We start from the raw sequence: 24,862 nt of genomic DNA on the forward strand, positions 1-24,862 counted from the left end.
CTCTCTTGCCTCGGGAAGATGAGCAATGTTATACTCTCCTGAAATACTTAGATTCTGCAGGTAGATGTACCTGGGCATCACATGTAAAGTCATGAGTAAATATGTATTAGTATATATATTCTGGTTTAGCCAGGATGTTAGGGATATTTTGCAATATATTAGGATGTTCAAACAGAGGCTTGAAGATTTTGAAAAGCAATGCATATTAAGCAAGATTACTGATTCATCTCATATGTATTATTAATGCAGGGGCGGTCGGGTAGCCAAGTGGTTAAAGTGTTCACTCGTCACGCCGAAGACCCGGGTTCGATTCCCGACATGGGTACAATGTGTGAAGCCCATTTCTGGTGTCCCCCGCCGTGATATTGCTGGAATATTGCTAAAAGCGGCGTAAAGCCAAAACTCACTCACTCACATTATTAATGCATGAAATTGTTATTGGATGATAAAGGATATAGAAGGGATTAGTGCCTGCTGAGACTGCATGAGCTGCCTCTATGCTGTAATGTTAGATGTAAAGATGGGGAAAGTATTAACAGATTATATAGAATGCGTAACAGCAACAGTGCTGAAGATGAAATGCATTTTCTCTTTGACTGCAGTGCATACATTATATACAGAGATAGATACTTACCATAATCTGATGGTTTATCTACAATAACCAAACACAAAAAGCTACCCAACAGCAATGATAAGCTTGTACTTATTAATTGTGCTAAATTTAATAACAGGCAGTCTCAGAACTGCCAGAAATACCTGATTACCTTATCTTGCACATAGTTATGTATAGTTATTATGTTCATACTTCCATGCACACTAATCATGTTTAATTATCGCCAAAGGAATTAATGTGTACATATATATCTTTAGATGGGTTGATGGCCAAGAAAATAAGAATAAACTTGGTAGAAAGTACGTACCCAACACGGTGGTCATGAGTTGTTTCTTGGGCCGATCCTTCATACTCTCTCGGTGACGAAGTGGCAGATGCAGCTTGGTAGATAAATCTTCGTATCTCTCTATCTCGTAGAAGTTGACCATGTTGTCAAAGCGGGCTATGTGGTACGGGTAGATAACACCCCTGGCAATGAGAGATGTGGAGCATGTGGTGAATAACTGGTGGACATCCTGACATCCCTGAGGAGAAGCCTCATTTTAAGTGGAGCTAAAGTGTTGCCCAACTAACCTGATATCCCTGAAGAGAAGCCTGCATTTTAAGTGGAGCTAAAGTGTTGCCCAACTAACCTGATATCCCTGATGAGAAGCCTGCATTTTAAGTGGAGCTAAAGTGTTGCCCAACTAACCTGATATCCCTGATGAGAAGCCTGCATTTTAATTAAAGCTAGAGTGTTGCCCAACTATCCTGATATCCCTGAGGAGAAGCCTGCATGTTAAGTGGTGTTAAAGTGTCGCCCAACTAACCTGATATCCCTGAGGAGAAACCTGCATGTTAACCTGACATCCCCAAATAGCCTACATCTTAAGTGGTACTTAAAATGTTGCCCAACTAGAATGACATCTCCCAAATGCCTACATGTTAAGTGGAGCTAAAGTGTTTCTCAACTAACCTGATATCCCTGAGGAGAAGCCTGCATGTTAAGTGGTGTTAAAATGTTGCCCAACTTACCTGACATCCCTAAGGAGAAGCCTACATGTTAAGTGGTGTTAAAGTGTTGCCAAACTAACCTGATATCCCTGAGGAGAAGCCTACATTTTAAGTGGAGCTAAAGTGTTGCCCAACTAACCTGATATCCCTGAGGAGAAGCCTGCATGTTAAGTGGAGCTAAAGTGTTGCCAAACTAACCTGATATTCCTGATGAGAAGCCTGCATTTTAAGTGGAGCTGAAGTGTTGCCCAACTAACCTGATATCCCTGAGGAGAAGCCTGCATGTTAAGTGATGCTAAAGTGTTGCCCAACTATCCTGATATCCCCGAGGAGAAGCCTGCATGTTAAGTGGAGCTAAAGTGTTGCCCAACTAACCTGATATCCCTGAGGAGAAGCCTGCATTTTAAGTGGAGCTAAAGTGTCGCCCAACTAACCTGATATCCCTGAGGAGAAGCCTGCATGTTAAGTGGAGCTAAAGTGTTGCCCAACTAACCTGATATCCCTGAGGAGAAGCCTGCATTTTAAGTGGAGCTAAAGTGTTGCCCAACTAACCTGATATCCCTGATGAGAAGCCTGCATGTTAAGTGATGCTAAAGGGGTTGCCCAACTATCCTGATATCCCCGAGGAGAAGCCTGCATTTTAAGTGGAGCTAAAGTGTTGCCCAACTAACCTGATATCCCTGAGGAGAAGCCTGCATTTTAAGTGGAGCTAAAGTGTCGCCCAACTAACCTGATATTCCTGAGGAGAAGCCTGCATGTTAAGTGGAGCTAAAGTGTCGCCCAACTAACCTGATATCCCTGAGGAGAAGCCTGCATTTTAAGTGGAGCTAAAGTGTCGCCCAACTAACCTGATATCCCTGAGGAGAAGCCTGCATGTTAAGTGGAGCTAAAGTGTTGCCCAACTAACCTGATATCCCTGAGGAGAAGCCTGCATTTTAAGTGGAGCTAAAGTGTTGCCCAACTAACCTGACATCCCTGAGGAGAAGCCTGCATGTTAAGTGGAGCTAAAGTGTTGCCCAACTAACCTGATATCCCTGAGGAGAAGCCTGCATTTTAAGTGGAGCTAAAGTGTTGCCCAACTAACCTGATATCCCTGAGGAAAAGCCTGCATGTTAAGTGGTGTTAAAGTGTTGCCCAACTAACCTGACATCCCAAAATAGCCTACATCTTAAGTGGTATTAAAGTGTTGCCCAACTATCCTTACATCCCCAAAAAACCTACATGTTAAGTGGTGTTAAAGTGTTGCCCAACTAACCTGACATCCCTAAGCAGAAGCATCTTGTCTGGCTTGTCCAGTATCTTCAGCAGTGACTTCACCAGTGAGTCCAGATCCTTGGTCTCATGGTACTGGAGGATATAAACAGGTCACCATACACATTCCATCTCCATTGTGAATCAAAGGAATGGGAATCAAAGAAATGTGAAGCAATGAAATGTGAAGCAATGAAATGTGAAGCTATGAAATGTGAAGCAATGAAATGTGAAGCTATGAAATGTGAAGCAATGAAATGTGAAGCTATGAAATGTGAAGCAATACAATGGTGCTGCAGCAGGGCTGGAACTACACATTGGTTTGCTACACAAAAGGTTTCAGGATGACAAGGTTTAGACACAATGCAACATACAAGATTTATGATAATAAGTCATATTCCACTATCACATAGAAGTAAATAGAAGCTCTGAATTGTGCAACATGAATTTACCATCAAGGGGATATAACAGGTGTTCACAATAACAGAAATATAACATGTATTTACCATCAAAGAGGTATAACAGGTATTGACCATCAAGGGGATATAACAGGTATTGACCAAGGGGATATAACAGGTATTCACCATCAAGGGGATACAACAGGTATTGACCAAAGGGATACAACAGGTATTGACCATCAAGGGGATACAACAGGTATTGACCAAGGGGATACAGCAGGTATTGACCAAGGGGATATAACAGGTACTGACAATCAGGGGATATAACAGGTACTGACAATCAAGGGGATATAACAGGTATTGACCATCAAGGGGATACAACAGGTATTGACCAAGGGGATATAACAGTTACTGACAATCAAGGGGATATAACAGGTATTGACCATCAGGGGATATAACAGGTACTGACTATCAAGGGGATATAACACTGTTATTAACAGGTATTGACCATCAGGGAATATAACAGGGACTGACTATCAAGGGGATATAACACTGTTATTAACAGGTATTGACCATCAAGGGAGAAATAAAAGATCTTTGCCACTCACTGATTCCACCAGACTGATAACTTCAGTGCTCTCCTTCTCTGGCAACTTCTCCTGAGCGTTCTCCTTCAGGATGGCCATCTTGTTGGGGTCAATGCTGGCCTGGGTCTGCAGGGCAGGGTGGGACTGGTCCGTGTCTACAACACCAATAGTTGCTCTATTGTATCTCAACTTAAGCACTTATACAATCTAAACAGTTCTAAAGTTTTTCTTATTCTGAACTCATGGAGCTACAAGATCTGATTGAAAAGAAGAATGCATTTCTTTTTTCTATGTATGCATGAAGAAGGAAATATTTAGAACTAAAACAAATCGATGTACGTTTTCTCATGCCACACTCAGCAATATTCCAGCATTTTGAAAGCGGTCTGTAAATAATCAAGTCTGGGTCAGACAATTCTGTGATTGACATCATGAGCAGCGATCCAAGCAATTGGGATATGATGACATGCATCAACCAAAGCGGCAAGCCTTACCACCCGATCCCATTAGTCACCTCTTACTTAAAGCATGGATTGCTGAAGACCAGACCTAACCCAGAGCTTCACTGGATAAAAACAAATCGTGTAAACAAGGCAAAACCAACTTTGTCTGTTTTTAAAAGATTTGTTTTGCAAACATTTCAAGAGTCAGATGACGATCTAAACAATACATGATTGGGTTGTCTTGTGGTTTCCTTTGACAATCAAGTCTTATTTCAATCAAACACTTTACTTTTGCAAGAATATATTGTTTTGCTAGCTCTGATAAAAGAGATGAAAGCATTTCTGAAACTCTTTACTATAATTGTTAGCTATGGAAACATGAAATAGTATGTTGTGAGTAACTAGATTCCTTTCCTACAGACCCATGAAGATCAGGGGTAGAATAGGTCTTCAGCAACCCATGCTTAACGTAAAAGGCGACTGTGCTTGTCGTAAGAGGCAACTAACGGCATCGGGTGGTCAGGCTCACTGACTTGGTTTGATGCATGTCATCGTATCTCAATTACATGGATTGATGCTCATGTCAATCACTCGAATGTCTGGTCCAGACTTGATTATTAACAGACCGCTGTCATATAGCTGGAATATTGCTGAGTGTGGCGTTAATCAAACAAACAAACAAACCTTTCATACATGATGGGGAAAATGTTACTTTTTTTAAAGGTGCCCTTAAAGAGCACTCTTCCCCACAAATTGTTATAAGAAATAATTGGAAAAAAAAGATTGTTAAGGAAGTTGACTTTTGATTTATTATTTATATACAACAGTAAATCATAAACTTGATATCAATAACGTCATTCTTTATATTGACCATTTATAAATCACCAAAATTGTCACCTGCAGAGCAGTAAGAATTAAAATATAAACCAATAGGTCTATTCAGGACAAACAAAATTAATTTAATGTTTTATTGATGTTCAAGGTTTTTTTGGACAACTTTGACAACATAAGTTTTTAGTTAATACTTGTCCACAAACAAGAAACCAATTTGTGTGGTTAAAAAATAAGAAATCTTACTTACCTTTCTTTTTCCCTGAAACAATAGAGGAAACACACACCAAAAATAGAGTGACAAATAGCAACAACAATACAGTCCACTATCTACAGGTGATGGGGGAAGGGAGAACAACATGCATTACTTAAACTAATCTAGGACTCTGGATGAGGTGAGTGAGTGAGTGTGTTGGGTTTAAAGCAGCTTGTAACAGTATTCCAGTTATATCACGCATGTCAGCTTAATGTGGGAGGAAAGACCGAAGTGATGCAGATCTAAGGCATATACCACTTTGGTGAAACCCATGAGCATGGGTATGGTACTGACAATCCCAGTTAGCCACAATTGTTTCCAGGTTTGTCAGCACCACACATGTGCTCGTGGGTTCGATCCCCTGACTGCCTCCGTGGTGTAGTGGATAGAGCATGTGGCTGAAGTGTGGAAGGTTGTTGATTCGATCCCCTGGTCGTGTCTTACCAAAAGACGTTGAAAGATGGTACTTGTTGTTATCCTGCCTGGGCTCGGCATTAAAACAAGGACTGGTCAGTTCAGAGTCAGCATATTAGGATTGAAGGGGGGGGGGGGGGGGGCAATCCATGCTAAACTGCGTTGGATTTCTCAGTGGGCTAGCAATATCAAAGCGGCATTAGTCCTGACTAGTACAAGCAGTCACACACACGTGGACGGACATCACTAGGGAAGTACAATAACCCTGACAACCCATTCCACCTCACCAGGAGAATCTAAAGACAAAATTCGAGCCCGTATTTTGAAGTCAAAATCAAAACAGTAACGCTATTCCTACATCTGCAAGAGAATTCCACCATTGATGTCATTAACAGATGAAACTTCAGAGATTTGTTACTTTTTGAATAAAGCAGAAGCAATCTAGTGAAGATTTGGTGCATTGTGATATGTTGTGCCACGATATTGAAACATCCCTACCTCAACAATCACAACGCACTTTCAATAATCATTGGGACGGAACCCAGTATCCATGGTGAACTTGGAAGGACAATGAGAAAAAGGGGGTGAAATCTTTAGTAAAGATTGTGGGGATAAATAAAAACCACGCCTCTGACATGTAACCATGGTAACGTTGGCACAGTGACTGGGAGTACCTACTTGTGATGCCGCCTTTCAGCTTAGACTTGAGACGTGACCAAGTCCCTTTCTTGCCATCCGAATCTGAAACATGCATTCCAAGATACATTATATACTGAACAAGAAAAGAGTGAGTGAGTGAGTTGGGTTTAACGATGACGTTTAAACAATGGAGATAATATTTGATTCCTTGGGACTTGTAAATCATCGTCAAAATTGATAAAACAATCTCAGCAATATGTCTGGGTTTTAGTCATCAACACTCTACATACAAGTGTTAATAAATTTCATCCTACTTTTCAATCTTATGAATGAAAGAAGCTGACTGCCAAATCCTAGTAAGCAAATATTTTTGTTCCAGCAATGTTCTACCTTTTTTGGAGTGGTCGATCTGCGTGATGGCTCGGTTGCCAAGATGGGACTTCCTGTCTTCCAGCATCTTCAGCTGCTCTTGGAAGTCGTTGAGCACCTCCTCCTCCTCAGGAGTCATGGAGCCGTCCGTCACGGCTCCGGTCTTCTCCAACTTCTTCTTGTTGACCTAAATGGACATACTACAACTACAACTGTCACCAAAGGACCATTCATTTAATATTCTGTGGGGGTCTGGCATTTAAAAAAAATAGATAATTCTTTCAGAAGAAACTGTAAAAACATAACTTGTCATGAGGAAAAATGTAATTATTAACTTAAGATGTGAAAAAAATTGTACTTCTTTAGCTCCTTTCACTGAAATATTTGCATGTTTTGAAACGGTGACTGCAAAAAAAATATTTTCTCTCCGACACAAATTTTAATCTTGGCTAAGGGAGATAACTCTGTACAGCTTGTTGTGGCACCTCAGATGCCTGGTTTGTCCCTGGCCCCATAACTACAAGAACAAATGGGTCATGGAACCAAGTCTCACAGTCATGTTTTTTCTGCAAGGTCACTACAGCATAAGTGTTTGCACTTTCACAAAAACGCACAGGTGTTTAATGTTGACACCACAACTGCAAGCAGGTAGGGACTATTCAGGATTCTAAACTAACTGCACCTGACAGGCAAATTGGGTAAAAAGCATGACTTTGCTTCAAGAGGTATTTTAACATTGTATTTTAACATTGTACTTTAACATTGTATTTTGAGATTGTATTCAATCCAATAATATAAAACTAAGCATTAAAACCTCTTCCTGTCTATCGGTATTCTTAACAGAGACATGTACCTCAATGTATTGATAAACATTAGAAATGTTTAAATTCTAGTTTGGGAATTTGGATAACATTTGCTGCAGACTTATTTATTGACGAATATCAGCCCCTGAGCAGGCCTAGTCAAAGTCGTTGCCATAGAAACTTGAAAAAATGATTTTTTTAAATACCAAACTATCAAAACCACAGTTCGCCACTAGACCTATCTATGTGCCAAGTTTGGTTAAGATATCTCACATGGTTTTTGTATTGTGCTCCCGGAAATGAAAAGTGACAGACGAAAGGACGGATGGATAGCCCCCATTCCTATCTCCCCTTCCACTTCGTGGCGGGGGTATATATAATAATACTGACCTTGCTGTACACTGGTTCCTCCTGCACTTCTGTGACAATGACAGTGTCGACAGTATCAACACCGTTCTGTTGGTGCACAGGTAAATTACTTTTAGGTATGACATATTCCTCCAAATTTAGAGGTCTATCCTGTGTGGACTCATTTATTTCTTGCAGGGAGACATAATGGCCTCTTGAATTTGTGTTCGCATAAATAGGGTTTGTCCTTATGTGAGTTGCCTCCCTTTGGCTGTAATTATCCGAAATGTACACAGCGGGCTGAATTTCAGGTCTGACTATTTCCGCTGTCTCGTAATGCTGTCGTAAGTCATTCTCATAGATGACTTTTGATGTACTGGGAAACACCCTCTGTTCCTGGTGTCGCTTGATCTTTCCCGAGTCTGTGTCATTCATGTCATTTCCGTTTAACCGAACAAAGTGAGTATCATCATAATCATCATCCTTCAGTCGAAGGTCAGTGGTGTCGTGTCTATCCGACCGGAACTCGTAAAGGTTTTCTTCATGATAGATGAGGTCGCCACTGCGGGACTCGCTGGGCAGGTAGATGGTGGATGGAATATTGTCAAGACTTCTAGCCATGGGTAAACGCGAAGCATACTGTGGGGTTGTGCGGATGTGCAGGGTGCTGTGTCTACTCGATATAGGGCTGTCGAACATGGCTACTCTACCTGCAAGTAGCAGAAAACAATACTTTTACATAAAATATCATTTAAATATGAAAATTCTTTCACACACGATTTTTGTTTGTTGTTTAATGCCACACTCAGCAATATTCCAGCTATAATCATATAAATGATTGGCTGTAGATAAAAAAATCTGGACCAGACAATCTAGTGATTGATAATGTGAACAACAATCCACGCTGGGGTATGATGACACGCAATCGACCAAGTTACCCTGCCCTGCCCCTGATCCATTTGGTAGAGCTGAGGCAATCTAGACTTACCAAACCATTCTAGACTTGGGGTGGATTCCTTTTATAGTTTATTCTCTAGGGTCTGGGAGACATGATAGATATGATACAAAATGTCTTTGTATCGATTCAGGTTTTAATTCTGTATCAATTTTCAAAAAGTAATATTTCAAAACTATATATTTTGGTAACCTGAGCAACTAACTCTAAGGGCTGGGAGGGTTGCCATAGGGCTGAGATTATTACTAGATGAGGACTAAACAGAGCTACAAGATTAAAACAGGTGGTATCCCTTGACGACCTGGCATCACCATGGCGACAACGCTGGGCATGGTGTTGTATAGCAATGGAATTGTGTATTCTCTCCCTACTTGGGCTGTCACATAGCTGCAATATTGAGTGAGGCGTCAAACACCCAGGAAAACATTGCTTCACGTCATACATACCGTATTCGACGTAATAAGCGCCCCTCTCTAATAAGCACCCACGGCGATATTTGCTAATATATTGGCTAGTGAACAATGCCAATTAGCACCCCTTCTGATTGATCAATGTACACAACAGTTATATATTCGCGTATAATACGCACTCGTGTGTTATATGCACCCTTAATTATGGGCAATTTAATTCTGGAAAAATGTATCTCTCGTATATAAACATTTCAGGTTGTCAGCATAAACCACAAAATTTATCTTTCAATTGTTTTTTTCACCAAACTAATATTCTAATAAGAGCCCTCTATTTCTAATTTTGAGAGCGCCCTGGGCGCTTATTACTTATTACGACAAATACGGTATATCACGATCTCATTATAATCTGATCTTAGTTCTTGTTCCCACTAAACAAAGATCTTTGTTGAACACAATCTGGCCATCTATCAGACATTCCAGAATTTTGTTCAGTTTTCAAATTCTTAATCGAGAACTTTGTCAAAATATCTTTCAAAGCTCTAGCCTGCAACAAAAGTTGCTAGTTTGAAACTAGTGCAGTAGAGCTCAAGTAAACTGCTTTCTGATTGGCTGATGTTTGCAAAAGGTTGTTCTAACGTGACCTCTAATGGGATGTGCTGAAACCAGAGTGTAGCCGAAGTGAGCACTAAGATCTGATGTAAATGAGATTGACATATATCATCACAAAAATATAAAATTAATAAAACAAACAAATAAAACATAACTTGCACAGCTGTTTCCACCTTTGTTACTGAATGTAACTTTTGTCAAAAATATGAAAACACATACTCACAGTCGTATAAATCAACTTCCACTACACAACCATATTCACGGAAACTAGAGAAGAGAACTTGATGTGAAAAACTGACCATTTCAAAATGGTTGACTTACAGGAAATGAATATATAAAAACTACTTCCTAATTCATATGGGAGAGAACAAAATACTAATTTGTCCTTTTGTGAAAATATTGGACAATGGTTGGGGAAAAGAAAGGTGCAGTGACATATGAAACAGTCACCTAAATAAATTTTAAAAAATAAATGTTGTCGTTTGGGTTAATTTATAGAGGTCCTTGTCACAAGTTTGTTTGTTTGTTGTTTAACACCACACTCAGCAATATTCCAGCTATATGACGGTGGTCTGTATATAATCGAGTCTGGACCAGACAATCCAGTGATTGATATCATGAGCATCAATCTACACAATTAGGATATGATGACAACCATCAACCAAGTCAGCCAAGCTGACCACCCGATCTCGTTAGTCGCCTCTTACGACAAGCACAGTCGCCTTTAACAGCAAGCACAGGGTCTTCGCAGGTCTTCAAGGGCTTACAAGTTGGTGATCCATCTCAAGATTTAGAATATTTCCACGTTGGCCATGTGTTGTATGTGTGAACATAAGGCCTTACATTGTTTTGCTTGGTTTACGGATCTGCTGACCTTAAAAATCAGAAAATTCAGAAAATGTTGTTAATCAGAACAAGATTTTTTATACTGCCGATGAAAAAATCACTTTGACAATATAACTACTCAAAGGGATTATTATATGACTTAAAAACAGGAATTGTTCCAATGTTAAATTGTCCTTACAAATCAGATTTTAAATTTATAATATCAAGATACAAACCGGGCCAGATTATTTTTTAGCTTTCACCTCCCCCTCCCCGTCAAAGAGTCTGGCCTAATGACAATGAAAAAGCCAAAGTGTTTAGTTCACATCCAAACATGACAAGCGACAACATCGAGGTGTATTTAGCCGAGTCCCAGAGCCCAAGCAAACTGAGAAAAAGAACTCGAACCTATCAAAAGTGACGACTATAGGAATGGGCAGCCCAACCTGAGTTGCGATGAGCTCGGTCGCTCCACGTGTACTCTGCAAACAGTTCCTTGTAGGCCGGATAACGCCCCACTTCCTACAAGCAGAACATCTTCTGTTAAAAACATTCCACTTCCTGGAACTATTAGTCCCCTTCCATACAGATAACCCTAAACAATGTCAGCGCTACGACTGTTGTAAGTGTGTGTCAAGGTATGGGAGTTAGAATCACTCAGACTCAGACTCGCTTTGTACAATGGCACCCTAGTCTATCCATAGGGTACCGGGATCTCATCTGCCTCAGAATCCATAGGGTGCTGGGAGCCTAGTCTTTCCCAGAATCCATAGGGTACTGGGAGCCTAGTCTGTCCCAGAATACATAGGGTACTGGGAGCCTAGTCTGCCCCAGAATCCATAGGGTACTCAGGGGACCTAGTCTGTCCCGGAATCTATAGGGTGCTGGGGATCTCATCTGCCCCAGAATCTATAGGGTACTGGGGACCTAGTCTGTCCCGGAATCTATAGGGTGCTGGGAGCCTAGTCTGTCCCGGAATCCATAGGGTGCTGGGAGCCTAGTCTGTCCCAGAATACATAGGGTACTGGGAGCCTAGTCTGCCCCAGAATCCATAGGGTACTCAGGGGACCTAGTCTGTCCCGGAATCTATAGGGTGCTGGGGATCTCATCTGCCCCAGAATCTATAGGATACTGGGGACCTAGTCTGTCCCGGAATCTATAGGGTGCTGGGAGCCTAGTCTGTCCCGGAATCCATAGGGTGCTGGGAGCCTAGTCTGTCACAGAATCCATTGGGTACTGGGGATCTAGTGACCCGTAATGCCATGGGGCACAAGCATGAACCACTGGGTACACCATGTATAACCACAATGTCCCGTATCCCCATGGGGTGCACGCAAGGACCACTGGGTACCCCATGTATAACCACAATGTCCGGTATCCCCATGGGGCACGAGCATTGACCACTGGGTATCCCATGTATAACCACAATGTCCGGTATCCCCATAGGGCACGAGCATTGACCACTGGGTACCCCATGTATAACCACAATGTCCGGTATCCCCATAGGGCACGAGCATTGACCACTGGGTACCCCATGTATAACCACAATGTCCGGTATCCCCATGGGGCACGAGCATGGACCACTGGGTACCCTATGTATAACCACAATGTCCCGTATCCCCATGGGGCACGAGCATGGACCACTGGGTACCCCATGTATAACCACAATGTCCGGTATCCCCAAGGGGCACACGCATGGACCACTGGGTACCCCATGTATAACCACAATGTCCCGTATCCCCATGGGGCACAAGCATGGACCACTGGGTACTCCATGTATAACCACAATGTCCCGTATCCCCATGGGGCACGAGCATGGACCACTGGGTACCCCATGAATAACCACAATGTCCGGTATCCCCGGGGGGCACGAGCATGGACCACTGGGTACCCCATGTATAACCACAATGTCCGGTATCCCAACAGGGCACAAGCATGGACCACTGGGTACCCCATGTATAACCACAATGTCCGGTATCCCCATGGGGCACAAGCATGGACCACTGGGTACCCCATGTATAACCACAATGTCCCGTATCCCCATGGGGCACGAGCATGGACCACTGGGTACCCCATGAATAACCACAATGTCCGGTATCCCCAGGGGGCACGAGCATGGACCCCTTGGTACCCCATGTATAACCACAATGTCCGGTATCCCAACAGGGCACAAGCATGGACCACTGGGTACCCCATGTATAACCACAATGTCCGGTATCCCCATGGGGCACACGCATGGACCACTGGGTACCCTATGTATAACCACAATGTCCGGTATCCCCATAGGGCACACGCATGGACCACTGGGTACCCCATGTATAACCACAATGTCCCGTATCCCCAAGGGGCACACGCATGGACCATTGGGTACCCCATGTATAACCACAATGTTCGGAATCCCCATGGGGCACAAGCATGGACCACTGGGTACCCCTTGTATAACCACAATGTCCCGTATCCCCATGGGGCACACGCATGGACCACTGGGTACCCCATGTATAACCACAATGTCCCGTAACCCCAAGGGGCACACGCATGGACCACTGGTTACCTCTTGTATAACCACAATGTCCCGTATCCCCATGGGGCACAAGCATGGACCACTGGGTACCCCATGTATAACCACAATGTCCCGTTTCCCCATGGGGCACGAGCATGGACCACTGGGTACCCCATGTATAACCACAATGACCCATATCCCCATGGGGCACAAGCATTGACCACTGGGTACCCCATGTATAACCACAATGTCCGGTATCCCCACAGGGCACAAGCATGGACCACTGGTTACCTCTTGTATAACCACAATGTCCCGTATCCCCATGGGACATGAGCATGGACCACTGGGTACCCCATGTATAACCACAATGTCCCGTATCCCCATGGGGAGACAAGCATGGATCACTGGGTACCCCATGTATAACCACAATGTCCGGTATCCCCAGGGGGCACACGCATGGACCACTGGGTACCCCATGTATAACCACAATGTCCTGTTTCCCCATGGGGCACAAGCATGGACCACTGGGTACCCCTTGTATAACCACAATGTCCCGTATCCCCATGGGGCACAAGCATGGACCACTGGGTACCCCATGTATAACCACAATGTCCCGTAACCCCAAGGGGCACACGCATGGACCACTGGTTACCTCTTGTATAACCACAATGTCCCGTATCCCCATGGGGCACAAGCATTGACCACTGGGTACCTCTTGTATAACCACAATGTCCCGTATCCCCATGGGGCACACGCATGGACCACTGGGTACCCCATGTATAACCACAATGTCCCGTAACCCCAAGGGGCACACGCATGGACCACTGGTTACCTCTTGTATAACCACAATGTCCCGTTTCCCCATGGGGCACAAGCATTGACCACTGGGTACCCCATGTATAACCACAATGTCCGGTATCCCCACAGGGCACAAGCATGGACCACTGGGTACCCCATGTATAACCACAATGTCCCGTATCCCCATGGGGCACAAGCATGGACCACTGGGTACCCCTTGTATAACCACAATGTTCGGAATCCCCATGGGGCACAAGCATGGACCACTGGGTACCCCTTGTATAACCACAATGTTCGGAATCCCCATGGGGCACACGCATGGACCACTGGGTACCCCATGTATAACCACAATGTTCGGAATCCCCATGGGGCACAAGCATGGACCACTGGGTACCCCATGTATAACCACAATGTCCCGTATCCCCATGGGGCACAAGCATGGACCACTGGGTACCCTATGTATAACCACAATGTCCGGTATCCCCATAGGGCACAAGCATGGACCACTGGGTACTCCATGTATAACCACAATGTCCGGTATCCCCATGGGGCACACGCATGGACCACTGGGTACCCCATGTATAACCACAATGTCCCGTATCCCCATGGGGCACGAGCATTGACCACTGGGTACCCCATGTATAACCACAATGTCCCGTATCCCATGGGGCACGAGCATTGACCACTGGGTACCCCATGTATAACCACAATGTCCCGTATCCCCAAGGGGCACCCGCATAGGATATTGGGGACTCAAGGTCTCATGGAGTTTCATAATAAACTTTTCATTCTACATCTGACACAAATCGCATCAGCATGACAAGAACCTACCCTCAAAGTAAGAACAAGGTTGGGGTTGGTACGCAGGTAGTCTGCTGCTGCACTATGGGAGATTTTGGAGAAGTCGGTACCATTCACATCCAGTATCTGGTCTCCCGTACACACACCATTCTTCTCCGCTAGACCACCAGGGTCCACTCTGTAACAGAAACTCACCAGTCAACACACAGCATTAAAGACCTAAGCCCAATCTCATTATTAAGATCTTAGTTCTCGCTACCTCTAAACAAAGATCTGAGGACATCCCATTAGGGGTCACGTCAGAACGACCTTTCATCCGACCAATCAGAGCGTTGCTTACCAGATCATGAAAGTCACAATCGGCATGTGATTTCTAATCATGCAACCTCGAAAACTTTAACACGGGGTATTCCGAATGATAGTTACGGGCTTAACAACTGAATCCATACAATCGAGACCATCTATTTGCCATTTCAGAATGTTCTTTTGTTCAGGTTTCCAATTTTTGGGGGGAATTTGTCAAAATATGTTTCGAAGCATCATATGTCGCCAATTTGAAATTAGTGCCGTAAAGCACGAGAAAGCTGCCTTCTGATTGGCTAATGTCAACTTCTTGTCAGTCATTTCATTGGTCGATCAAAGTTCGCGTAAGGTCGGTCTGACGTGATCCCTAATGGGATGTCCTCAGAACTTTGTTTAGCGGTAGCGAGAACTAGGATATGATTTTAATGAGATTGAGACCAAGCCTAGTCAAAGACAAAGATGCCATGGGTCCTTATCAACAGAAAATGAACAGGAATTATACGACAGCTGTACCTCCAAGTACAACACTCCACCCACCTGGATACAAAGATTCCCAGGCCATATTCACTGCCACCCCTGATATTGAGTCCTATGAAGTCTGTGTTGTTGACAGTCTTCACTGCCACTCGCTTCTCCCGGATGTGTTGCCGGTCAAGTCCCGAGATGTGGTACGTGTCCGGATCTGTGGGCGCGGCGGCGATGATGTCACCTTCGTGGACGTCATACCTGTAACAGAGTTCACATAACTGTAAAACCACAACAAAACCAACATCTGGGCAACAAAGCTGGAGACAAGTATACACCCCTGTGAATACAGGGCGGGCCCAGAGGTTATATAGGCCCACTCTTTATCATGACTTATTTGAAAACTCACTGGGTAGGAGGGAGGATATTTATTTATATTTCTATATTTCTTTGGTATATAAGAACAAACTTGATTCTAATATACGGCAAGAATGCAGTTTACCGGACACTTTGGTAAGGGATGTGCACGAGCTCATTCCTTAGTAACGGTTTCTATGGTTTTCAGATGCCATTCTCGCCATCCTCACTAAAACAACAGCTGATTTAGGGGTCTTGCCCACCACTCAATGGCTTGAATTAAATGGTTTCGGATGTAAATGAAATCTTTAATTACCAAAGTAGATACAAAAGATAATATACCACATGGTATATACTCCCAGCAGCTCAAAGTATGAAAAGATGGGTCCGAGGCCACTAATAGACCTGTGAATCCTAATAGCATGGCATGCTTAAAGGGGGAAATTTAGCGCAAAAAAACAATTTGAGTTTAAAGAAGTCGTTTCTTAACAGTACTGAACATAAAATAGATTTAAGGGCAAGCCTTAAATGATTGCTTGTTACACTGAAAACCTGGTTTGATCCTCAACAATGAGTACAAAGTGTGAAGTGCATAGTTAGTGAACCCCTCTAGACTTATTGTCCCACTTTCAAGCTCGTTACTCATAATTTCAATCACAGGATTGTCTGCTCCAGACTCAAATATTTATAGGCCATCATTGCTGAGTCACTCTAGCGTTAAACAACGAACAAACACAGATCACACCAGAATGCATGAAATAAATACCAGCAACTTCATTCATAAATCCCCATTCAGCTATCCAATATAATATCATATACAACAGTGTATATCTCCTGGCATAAATATTGTATCAACACATGTAATATACATGTCAAACATTGTTGCTGTTTGTGCGACCCTGTGGCTGTGGTTGATAAACACAGGGATGCCCTGGGTGATGAAGAAGGGCTTCAGCATGTCAGTATTTACCATCAACGCATGTGTAGGTGTACAGAAATAGATCTGTCTTAGATGTCTGTTAGTTTCACTCTACTTGATAAAGTGTATGTCAATATCTCCAGACGTATCTGAAGATTTTCGATTCAGCATGTATTTGAAGAGTAGCAACTGAATTCTCCAACAATGAATCATTTAGTACACTGTACCCGGTACATGCAAAAGATGGCAAACGGATAGATTCAAAATGCTGAGTCATCAAATATAAGAGACATGAAATGACAAGGTACGACAAGGATAGGACCCAATAGATGTAGCTAAATGAGCAAACCTGTAATAGATATTTATATAACCAACAGAAGACTTTCTCCATTATTGGATTTGAAAAATGCCAGCAGAGTTTCTTAATATTAGGCATGCACAAAAACAAATCATTTGAATTGTATCATAAATATTTCCATATGCTCTCTCCTCCACATCACATTCAAGAACATTGCACATATAAAACAATGTCCATGCACGCATGTGTGTGTGGCTGCTTGTACTAGTCCTGACTTATGCCTGTTTTATAGTGCTAGCCAACTGTGATACCATGCCGCAGTTTAACATGAATACCCTACCCACAGTCTACCGACTCTGAGCCGATCAATCTTTGTTTTATCCCCTTAATGCCGAACACCAGGCAGGTAACAACAAGTACCATCGTTTAACAACTTTTGATACCACACAGTCAGAACAGTGAATGACAAGTAGCAACATGCAGATATTACAGACTAAATACCCCCAGTCTAGCAACATGTAGATATTACAGACTAAATACCCCCAGTCTAGCAACATGCAGATATTACAGACTAAATACCCCCAGTCTAGCAACATGCAGATGTTGCAGACTAAATACCCCCAGTCTAGCAACATGCAGATATTGCAGACTAAATACCCCCAGTCTAGCAACATACAGATATTACAGACTAAATACCCCCAGTCTAGCAACATGCAGATATTACAGACTAAATACCCCCAGTCTAGCAACATGCAGATATTACAGACTAAATACCCCCAGTCTAGCAACATGCAGATATTGCAGACTAAATACCCCCAGTCTAGCAACATGCAGATATTACAGACTAAATACCCCCAGTCTCGCAACATGCAGATATTACAGACTAAATACCCCCAGTCTAGCAACATGCAGATATTACAGACTAAATACCCCCAGTCTAGCAACATGCAGACATTGCAGACTAAATACCCCTAGTCTAGCAACATGCAGATATTACAGACTAAATACCCACAGTCTAGCAACATGCAGATATTACAGACTAAATACCCCCAGTCTAGCAACATGCAGATATTGCAGACTAAATACCCCCAGTCTAGCAACATGCAGATATTGCAGACTAAATACCCCCAGTCTAGCAACATGCAGATATTGCAGACTAAATACCCCCAGTCTAGCAACATGTAGATATTGCAGACTAAATACCCCCAGTCTAGCAACATGCAGATATTACAGACTAAATACCCCTAGTCTAGCAACATACAGATATTACAGACTAAATACCCACAGTCTAGCAACATGCAGATATTACAGACTAAATACCCCCAGTCTAGCAACATGTAGATATTGCAGACTAAATACCCACAGTCTAGCAACATGCAGATATTACAGACTAAATACCCCCAGTCTAGCAACAACATAATTCCATTCACTATATTACACACTTCTCTTTGTTCAAACATTTTTTTAAATATTCAAAAACTATACTGACCATACTGAAGACTCAAAGAACACTATAAGGGCTATGCCATTGTCAAGCTGTCCGTTTGATTCTAAATAACTGAGGATACATTTCTATGTATTCATTTGTAACCCTGTTGGTGGTTTTAAGAGACGAAACTGTTTCTGTTTACTTGACATACAGATTTGGGGCTGAAAATTGAAACACCAAAGCCCCTAACAGGTACAATCAGCTTTGTTTGAGGTGTAAACACTGTGGAGAGAAATGATGGCCCATATTTGTCCTCAGTTCACAAGATGGACTAAAGGACTGGACACAGTTAATTTGCCAACATTTTTAAGATCCGTGAAAATCCAGGTTAGAATAGTCTTCAGCAACCCATGCTTGCCTTAAAAGGGTAGTCAGGCTCGCTGACTTGGTTGATTCATGTCATCGAATCACAATTGTGTAGATCGATGCTCATGATATCAATCACTAGACTGTCTGGTCCAGACTCGATTATTTACAGACCGCCCTCATATAGCTGGAATATTGATGAGTACGGCGTTAAACAACAAACAAACAAACAAATCAAATACATCCTAAATAGTAATCTGCTGACTCCAAATCAACTAACACATACAAAATCTCTTCCAACCTGTTCGTCTTCCATAAAAAGTCGCAGGAAAATATATGACCTCACCAACCTTGGAACAGTACACCTTGTATGTCATGATAAAACCTCCAGCAAATAGTTCTCCAGTACCATAGAGAAGTAGACCAGTCTCCCTGGTACCTCTTCACTGTAACTCTGTCACAGACATAAACTAGCTTTCTTAATTGCACATGAAAGTAACTTGACAGATAAATTCTCCAAACATATTCCACACTACATCACTGCCCCAGCTGACACGTCCCCAACCTATCATCATCCATCTATACTGTCACTCCACACAAAAGTTGTCTGTAACTACGGCAATATGCAAATATTGCATCTCCTGATGCACCCACATGAGGGCTGTAGGAGCTAGGATCTGCAAACAGCAATTGTTGTTAGGGAAACATTTCCTGACCTTAGATAAAAAGGTGTTATGTAATCTGTCCATCGATCAGTGGTTGTAGCAGGGATCGGGGGGGACGGGAGAGTTGACACAGAGCGAACAAGGGAACACATTGAGTTGGTCACTTCAAGCATACAATCCCTGCATTTTTAAGGGTTTATATCAATACTTTGATCCGAGTTTTGAGTATTTGAGGTTATCTATGTCTGGATGAAGAGACTTACACTAAGACAATACATAAGTGGCCATGTTGTGAAGGGGCTTTAAATTCATTTACTTGTTTACCTAACTTTTCTACGAAAAGCACAGACAATCCGTAAGGAGTATGGGGCGACTCTTGTCAAATAACATTCTTCTTATTGAACAATCTGTGATTAGCCATTACAAATTATGCTAATTATTGAACACAATTTACCAAATATTCCATTTATAAAAACTTATGTTTTCACTAACAATATTTAAAAGCAAACTTAATCTCCATCTCACCTTCATTTTGTCCAATGACAGGAGACTCATTAGCATGAGATTAATTAAACTTTATTGGCAATCGTTACAAAAAAACCGTTCTATTATGCTGACTTATCCAAAACTTCTTTCCTTACAAGAAACTGAGGAAAAGGGCTAAAAGTCTTTCATGTCCATATTTTGTTGCTATGGCAATAACCAGTACATTTAGAAAGCATTGTCATTCGTCTGGTATGTTTCCAGAACTGAGAAAAGAACTACCTTATCGGCCAATTAGCAATTAATACTCAGAGGGGTCCCTTTACTCACAGCAGACGTTGGGCCGTGTTCCAGTGGCATCCTTTTATTCAAATAAATGACAAATTATCGTATTTGACGAATAAGGGACACCTCCCTTATCAGTACTCTCCACAACAAATGACTGAGATCTGGGTACCGGTTCTCCTCTTGCTTCTTGTAAAAAAAACACAAAAATAATAAATGAATACCTGGTACATGTTTGATTCAGCTGTTGTCCTTCATTATGGTCGTACATGGTTTGTAAGTCTGATGGCTACTTACTACCACAAACAGATGAGTGTACACACCATCACAAGAACCCTTCATGCTGAGTGAGTGAGTGAGTATACTGTGGAGTGAGTGAGTATACTGTGGAGTGAGTGAGTGAGTGAGTATACTGTTGAGTGAGTGAGTGAGTGAGTATACTGTGGAGTGAGTAGTTATACTGTGGAGTGAGTGAGTGAGTGAGTATACTGTGGAGTGAGTGAGTATACTGTTGAGTGAGTGAGTGAGTGAGTATACTGTGGAGTGAGTGATTATACTGTGGAGTGAGTGAGTGAGTATACTGTGGAGTGAGTGAGTATACTGTGGAGTGTGTCAGTGAGTGAGTATACTGTGGAGTGAGTGAGTGAGTGAGTGAGTATACTGTGGAGTGAGTGAGTGAGTATACTGTGGAGTGAGTGAGTGAGTATACTGTTGAGTGAGTGAGTGAGTATACTGTGGAGTGAGTGATTATACTGTGGAGTGAGTGAGTGAGTATAATGTGGAGTGAGTGAGTATACTGTGGAGTGTGTCAGTGAGTGAGTGGGTGAGTGAGTGAGTGAGTGAGTGAGTGAGTGAGTGAGTGAGTGAGTGAGTATACTGTGGAGTGAGTGAGTGAGTTTGAGTGTGATGGTGTACTGTTCAGAGTGAGTGAGTGAGTGAGAGTATGATAGTGTGATTGTTATGGCATGTGTGAGTGAGAGAGTGTGATGGTGTGATGATGTGAGTGAGTGAGTGAGTTTAATCAGGTTAAGCATTATGGTGGGGCACAGCAATAATGGCCTCCACCCACTGTACCCATATTCCCATGTGGGGAATTGAACCATGGCTTCAGCTGCTAGCCCATGCTACTCCACATCTTTTTTATAATGAGTGAGTGAGTGAGTATGGTTTTACGCCGCTTTTAGCAATATTCCAGCAATATCACGGCGGGGAACACCAGAAATGGGCTTCACACATTGTACCAATGTCAGGAATTGAACCCGGGTCTTCAGGGTGACGAGCTAACGCTTTAACCACTAGGCTACCCGACCGCCCCTCGTTTGTAATGACTGTCAAGTGTGGGTTAACATGGCTCCTGTCTACATAATTACCACTGTCAAGAACGTAACATTCCTACACGTGCCAGATCAAATCAGTTACTCACACTCCAGTAATGCACATAATTACTGTGCACTCTAAACTCATTAACCTGCAGACCCTTCATGTTTATACCATTTACCCCATCGTGAAGAATCACAGCATGGAGGGCACTGTGTTCAGTGTGTTCACTGCAGCATCGGGTCCTCCCTCTATATACTGCACGTCAGTTGTCATATCTCCAAGTGGGTGGGTGGATGTGTGGATGTGTGGGTGGGTTTTGCGTGCGTGCGTGTGTGTGGGGGTTTTGCGTGCGTGCGTGTGTGGGTGGGTTTTGCGTGCGTGCAGGCGTGCGTTTTTTTTGCGTGCGTGCGTGCAGGCGTGCGTTCTTTTTGCATGCGTTTTTTTTTGCGTGCGTGCGTGCGTGCAACTGGGTTCATGTCATGACATGACATCAGCTTAACTTGGGAAGAAAGCTCAACATAATGCAGGTTAGATGTCTACCATTTTGGTTTTGTTTGTTGTTTAACACTGCACTCAGCACTCAGCAAAATTCCAACTATGTCCTCTGCATGTCCCAACCAGGTGGGAATGTAATTTCCAACAATAATTTTCATGCATAATGAATCAAAAAGAATTCAAGAAGAAGTGTTCAGGGAAAGTTCACCCACTTCCAAATACATTTTTGAGATTCTTATGGTATTACCTCTGTGACTGCAAACTAGAAACTATAGTTTTGACCTATTTCAAGGGATTCTTATGGGTATTGTTGATACAACACTTATTTTAAAACAATTCGACAAACCCCCGGCTGTCATAAGGATGTGCCAGCGGTCCGTATATAAAAGAAAATGGATATGGTGATCATAGACCAAGAATCAAACCAGATGATTGTTGGATTCTCATCCATGACAAGCTGATCCTGGCACATCTAAGGGACATAACTTCACACAGTGGATAATAATTGTTAGTGTTTAGTACTGCTGAACGAGTGTAGAGTTGAGCTTGTTTTGTTAAAATAATTAAATACTTCCTTAACAGTCTGCGTACTTTGACATACACATTTGTATTTTGGCTATGCCTGATGATAATAACTCATGAGTTGTTGTACAAGACTCGAGCCGCCATATTATCAACACAATAAAATATGATGCTTGACTTGAACTTGTAAAGCAAACAAAAGCGGTATTTTGTTTCCAATGAGTTATAGTACATATGTTTCCACGGGTTCTTATTTACTCTCAACACAACAGTGGCCAAAAAATGAAATATACCTCGGATATGATTTTGAATTAATTCTTGTTGGAAGCCATGTTTTCAGTCTACTGTTGTGCAAGCGTAATGTGTTTGTCTCTGTAACTGTTTACACAAATATGATAGTTTATAATATTTACAGATGTGCTGTGGTGGATAAACATTATGATGAGACAATGATGTGCTCACCTGATGTTGTAGTGTTAAAATAATGATTGACGAGACAGGTAAATACAAACATCTATCTACATGCATATGTGGATTACAGCATTAGCCAAACAGTTAAAGTTTGCTGTGTGAGGGTATGTACAGGTGGGTTCCACGTCAGTAATCAAGTTTTGATTGTAATAACACCTCTGTTGTGAGGGTATGTACAGGTGGGTTCCACGTCAGTAATCAAGTATTGATTGTAATAACACCTCTGTTGTGAGGGTATGTACAGGTGGGTTCCACGTCAGTAATCAAGTATTGATTGTAATAACACCTCTGTTGTGAGGGTATGTACAGGTGGGCTCCATGTCAGTAATCAAGTGTTGATTGTAATAACACCTCTGTTGTGAGGGTATGTACAGGTGGGTTCCATGTCAGTAATCAAGTATTGATTGTATTAACACCTCTGTTGTGAGGGTATGTACAAGTGGGTTCCATGTCAGTAATCAAGTATTGATTGTATTAACACCTCTGTTGTGAGGGTATGTACAGGTGGGTTCCATGTCAGTAATCAAGTGTTGATTGTAATAACACCTCTGTTGTGAGGGAATGTACAGGTGGGTTCCATGTCAGTAATCGAGAATTGATTGTAATAACATTTCTGTCGAGAGGGAAATGACAAGGGGAATATCAGATATCAACAGTTGATTTATTACTTGTAAGACAATTGTAACAGAATCACACAGCATCTACAATGAAAAAAAATATTTGAAACTTGTAAAAAATAATTATCACTGTTAGACAACAGGTTCTAAGTTTTGGGGTGTAAATGCACATAAGTCATGCATATTTTGTCCCTGTTGGCGTGAAATGAAGCCCACTGAAACACTATGTAGAACTGTTGCTACAGCACACAGCCACAGATATGGGATAAAAAATATATACCCCAGATGGTGTTTGAATGCCAGCTTGCAGGGCCACACTGGTGGCAGAACAGATATAGATATGTTCAAGACTCCATGCTGGATTCACACATTTTAATACTTTTCTTATCCCAGATGTATATTAAGACTGTCGGAGGCGTGTTGCTCAATTTGACTGACCCCGAAACCTGTACAGAAGACATACTGCAGCTCACTTAAAGAATTAAAGAAACAATTGGTGATTGAATGAGAGCAAACAATTCTCATATTTCTCACCATAGAAACAGTTGGGGGCATTAGGGAGTCACACTATAAGATCACTGAGGAGGCATACTACCATTAATGAAATGTACCCATTTGGGGATCAAACCCAGGCATTTGTGTGTCAAGCTAACACCTTAACCACTAACTCATGCAGGTTGGGTGGTCAGGATCGCTGACTTTGTTGATGCATGTCATCATATCCTAATTATGTAGGTTGATGCTCATGAAGTGAATCAGTGGATTGTCTGGCCCAGACATGATTATTTACAGATGGCCATCATGTCGGTGGAATATTGCTGAGTGTGACGTTAACAAACCTGACTAAACACTAATTCATGGATCGATAGAAAAGCACTATCTCTAACTCTATTGATCTCAGACAGGTAGTGTAATGGATGTTCGAATGAGAGAAGTGTTTAATGAGAAGGGTGGGCATTTTCTAGCTACATAATTTTTCAGTTTGTGACACTGAAAAAGCCTCGCAATGTAGCAATGAACAAGC

At 42.3% G+C, this 24,862-nt stretch overlaps 1 protein-coding gene across 7 annotated transcripts in view; it reads right to left on the reverse strand.

Annotated features, from left to right (window-relative positions):
• LOC124138089 (PDZ domain-containing protein 7-like) overlaps nucleotides 1–24,862 on the reverse strand; it is an 88,262-nt gene that overhangs the window by 11,351 nt on the left and 52,049 nt on the right. For 5 of the 7 annotated variants that reach the window (XM_048393272.1, XM_048393273.1, XM_048393276.1 and 2 more), the window contains 11 exons: nucleotides 15,684–15,872; nucleotides 14,874–15,021; nucleotides 11,191–11,266; nucleotides 7,988–8,655; nucleotides 6,816–6,981; nucleotides 6,465–6,527; nucleotides 5,367–5,378; nucleotides 3,864–3,997; nucleotides 2,862–2,953; nucleotides 921–1,081; nucleotides 635–652 (listed from right to left, as the gene is read on the reverse strand). In XM_048393272.1, coding sequence (XP_048249229.1) covers nucleotides 635–652; nucleotides 921–1,081; nucleotides 2,862–2,953; nucleotides 3,864–3,997; nucleotides 5,367–5,378; nucleotides 6,465–6,527; nucleotides 6,816–6,981; nucleotides 7,988–8,655; nucleotides 11,191–11,266; nucleotides 14,874–15,021; nucleotides 15,684–15,872 — 1,727 coding nt within the window. The remainder of the gene's footprint in view (nucleotides 1–634; nucleotides 653–920; nucleotides 1,082–2,861; nucleotides 2,954–3,863; nucleotides 3,998–5,366; nucleotides 5,379–6,464; nucleotides 6,528–6,815; nucleotides 6,982–7,987; nucleotides 8,656–11,190; nucleotides 11,267–14,873; nucleotides 15,022–15,683; nucleotides 15,873–24,862) is intronic. The other 2 variants (XM_048393275.1, XM_048393274.1) reach the window with 2 other exon arrangements.

The sequence above is a fragment of the Haliotis rufescens genome, unplaced genomic scaffold (assembly GCF_023055435.1).
Source record: "Haliotis rufescens isolate VD_foot unplaced genomic scaffold, xgHalRufe1.0.p SCAF_12, whole genome shotgun sequence".
Lineage (NCBI taxonomy): Eukaryota > Metazoa > Mollusca > Gastropoda > Lepetellida > Haliotidae > Haliotis > Haliotis rufescens.